The sequence below is a fragment of the Mizuhopecten yessoensis genome, unplaced genomic scaffold, assembly GCF_002113885.1.
Source record: "Mizuhopecten yessoensis strain PY_sf001 unplaced genomic scaffold, ASM211388v2 scaffold7901, whole genome shotgun sequence".
NCBI classification, from domain to species: Eukaryota; Metazoa; Mollusca; class Bivalvia; order Pectinida; family Pectinidae; genus Mizuhopecten; species Mizuhopecten yessoensis.
Window position 1 is genome coordinate 768,772 of NW_018407279.1, and position 2,406 is coordinate 771,177.

At 40.2% G+C, this 2,406-nt stretch overlaps 1 protein-coding gene across 1 annotated transcript; it reads right to left on the reverse strand.

Moving 5' to 3' along the window:
- Positions 1 to 929: 929 nt before the first annotated feature.
- LOC110454476 (neuronal acetylcholine receptor subunit alpha-3-like) lies at positions 930 to 2,108 on the reverse strand. The gene has a single exon (XM_021503979.1). The coding sequence runs from the start codon at positions 2,106 to 2,108 to the stop codon at positions 930 to 932; it is 1,179 nt and encodes a 392-aa protein (XP_021359654.1).
- Positions 2,109 to 2,406: the final 298 nt, after the last annotated feature.

Here is a 2,406-nt window from a genome sequence, read left to right on the forward strand (position 1 = left end):
AATTGACATCAAAACAAACTGTGCCAATATGGGAGAAACTGTGCCAATACCGAAGAACTGGGCCAATACGGGAGAAACTGGCCCAATATCGATAAGGCGCCAATCGAACGCACGCCATAGTATTCGGAACATGTCTATACTTATCGGCGGTGATTAACATCACTTTCAGGAACGCTTCATTGACAACGGAAATAGACCGCAAACCATCCGACAGCTCCGCCAATAATGGCGAAGACATGCCTTGTTCAATGGTGCAAATATCTCAGGAGGTACCATAAATATTAATGTAATGCCTCCACAGAAAAAAGCGAAGTACAGTCAGTGTATGTCTTAAGCACAGGAAGAATAAAATCTTCCCGCGGTTCGCAGTAGGAGCGGGGATAACTTGTCTTGTGCGGCAAGAGCAGCAGAAGGCTGGCACGTGTACTCCAGTACACGGGTGCACTTGGTAGATGTTGTCAGCGTGGTCATTTATAGTCGCCTACTCGGGACGCACGGTTCATTCTCAGTGGAGCGAGACATCAACTGAACAATATTTTGAAATAACTGTTATTTTTTTTTTTTTTTAATTTAAACAGTTAATGTTTATTATTTTAAGATTATAGACTGCCAATATTATACAAGTAGTTAATCAATAAAAGTGTTATTAATCAGCTAATTCCACATTGACCAAGTCATAAGGCCTCGGTCTGTCACATTGGCCCTCGACCTGCATACCTTGGCCTCATAACTGGGCCAATATAGAATTAACTGATTAATAACCCTTTATTTAAGTAAAAAAATAATAAAACATGAAATATTTGGAATTTCGATTTCATAATATATCTTTCACTTACAGATGTAAGAAAAAAGGAGAAATCCGAACCAGTCAAATATCTATTTGGCGTCAAAATGAAATCTGGAATTATAATTACGACATGCCTTTCAGATTAAAACCAGAAGTAAAAGCTAAAAACGACACAAATAACAACCAGTATTAAGAATGTTATGTAAAAAAGACTTCTGTCAATGAAACGCATTATGTCCTCCTTCCTCACAGTCTTTTGTAGTTCTTCGTCTCCGTGAGAAATTGTCTCCTCAGGTGCATTACCATACTCCATCACCTGGACAATTTTGACTTTATTGGCGTCATCTACTTTATTGATGCTGTTGACTGATTTGTGAAATGCTTTTCGTGAGGCTAACCGCAACAACCATCCAGGGAACCTGTGTTTATCGTTCTTAGCGCCACAACGCAGGGTGAATATCGTCAACACGATCAGCAGACAACTGTACAACATAGCCACGAAGAGGAAATAGGAAATCCCTGCCATCGGATCTGAAACCTTTGGCATATTTTCTCCGATAAGTGTCATAAATACGGCCAACGACAGGAACATGGTGATTGTGTAGGAAATCCGCTCTCCTGAGGAGGTGGGCAAGAAAAACACGAACGGGTTGAGAAAGCAAAGGAGTAGCACTGGTATAGTCATGGATATAATAAAGTATGCAGAACGTCTTGTCAGATGTATTGAAAAGTCTAAAACAGAATAGTAAGATCCGAAATCAGTGTTGTTTGTGACAGACGTCCAGTCAATATCCCACTCCCCATTAGGTTTATAGTAAACCATGTTGATTTGTGGTCGTGCTATGATGAATACCATCTCAGAAGCTGCGAATATCCATGACGCAATTTGCATGACACACGTTTGTGAATCAGTCGGAAATCTGGTCATGTCGAAGCTGCAACTAGCCTTTACATGTCGACCTGGTGACGCAAATACCGTGCCGTTAGAATTCACCCTTACATCGAAAGCGTCGTAAGAGAAATCCGACAAATCGTCAGCTGATGTTGTAATGTAAATTCGCGGTTTCCACACATTTGACGAGTTAAACACGAAGGAGGTGATACCGAATTCGTTTGGGTTCCAGGCAAGGCGGTAATCAGTCCAAACCAATGTGAGACCACAGTTTAGGGTGATTGTACCGGTTACTTCGTCTAAGTCTAAAATAGAGATCAGGAACATATCGAGTGTCACGTGTATCGGGTCACTCATGTTATAAACAGGCCGGAAGTCCTTGGTGTAGTTCTGGAACAGAGTATTCTTCAGTCTCACCAAGTCATCCATGGTACCTTGTGATAGGATGACGTCAAAGCATATCACAAACAGAAGCAATACAAAAATCCTTCCCATGTTCAGTCGTTGAAAATGTTTATATGCGTACGCCAACTGTAACAGAAACGCCTACATAAATACGTATTTAAAGAAATGTGGTATCTGATTTGAAAGCATTTTGGGAAGGCAAACAGAGAGATTAACACATTGTCATACGTGTTTATGTAGTTTGTAGAATTGTCGACATTCCAAGCATAATAAAATCATGTAACATTTTTACTCTTTTTCTTTAAACGATGTGTTATGAGTA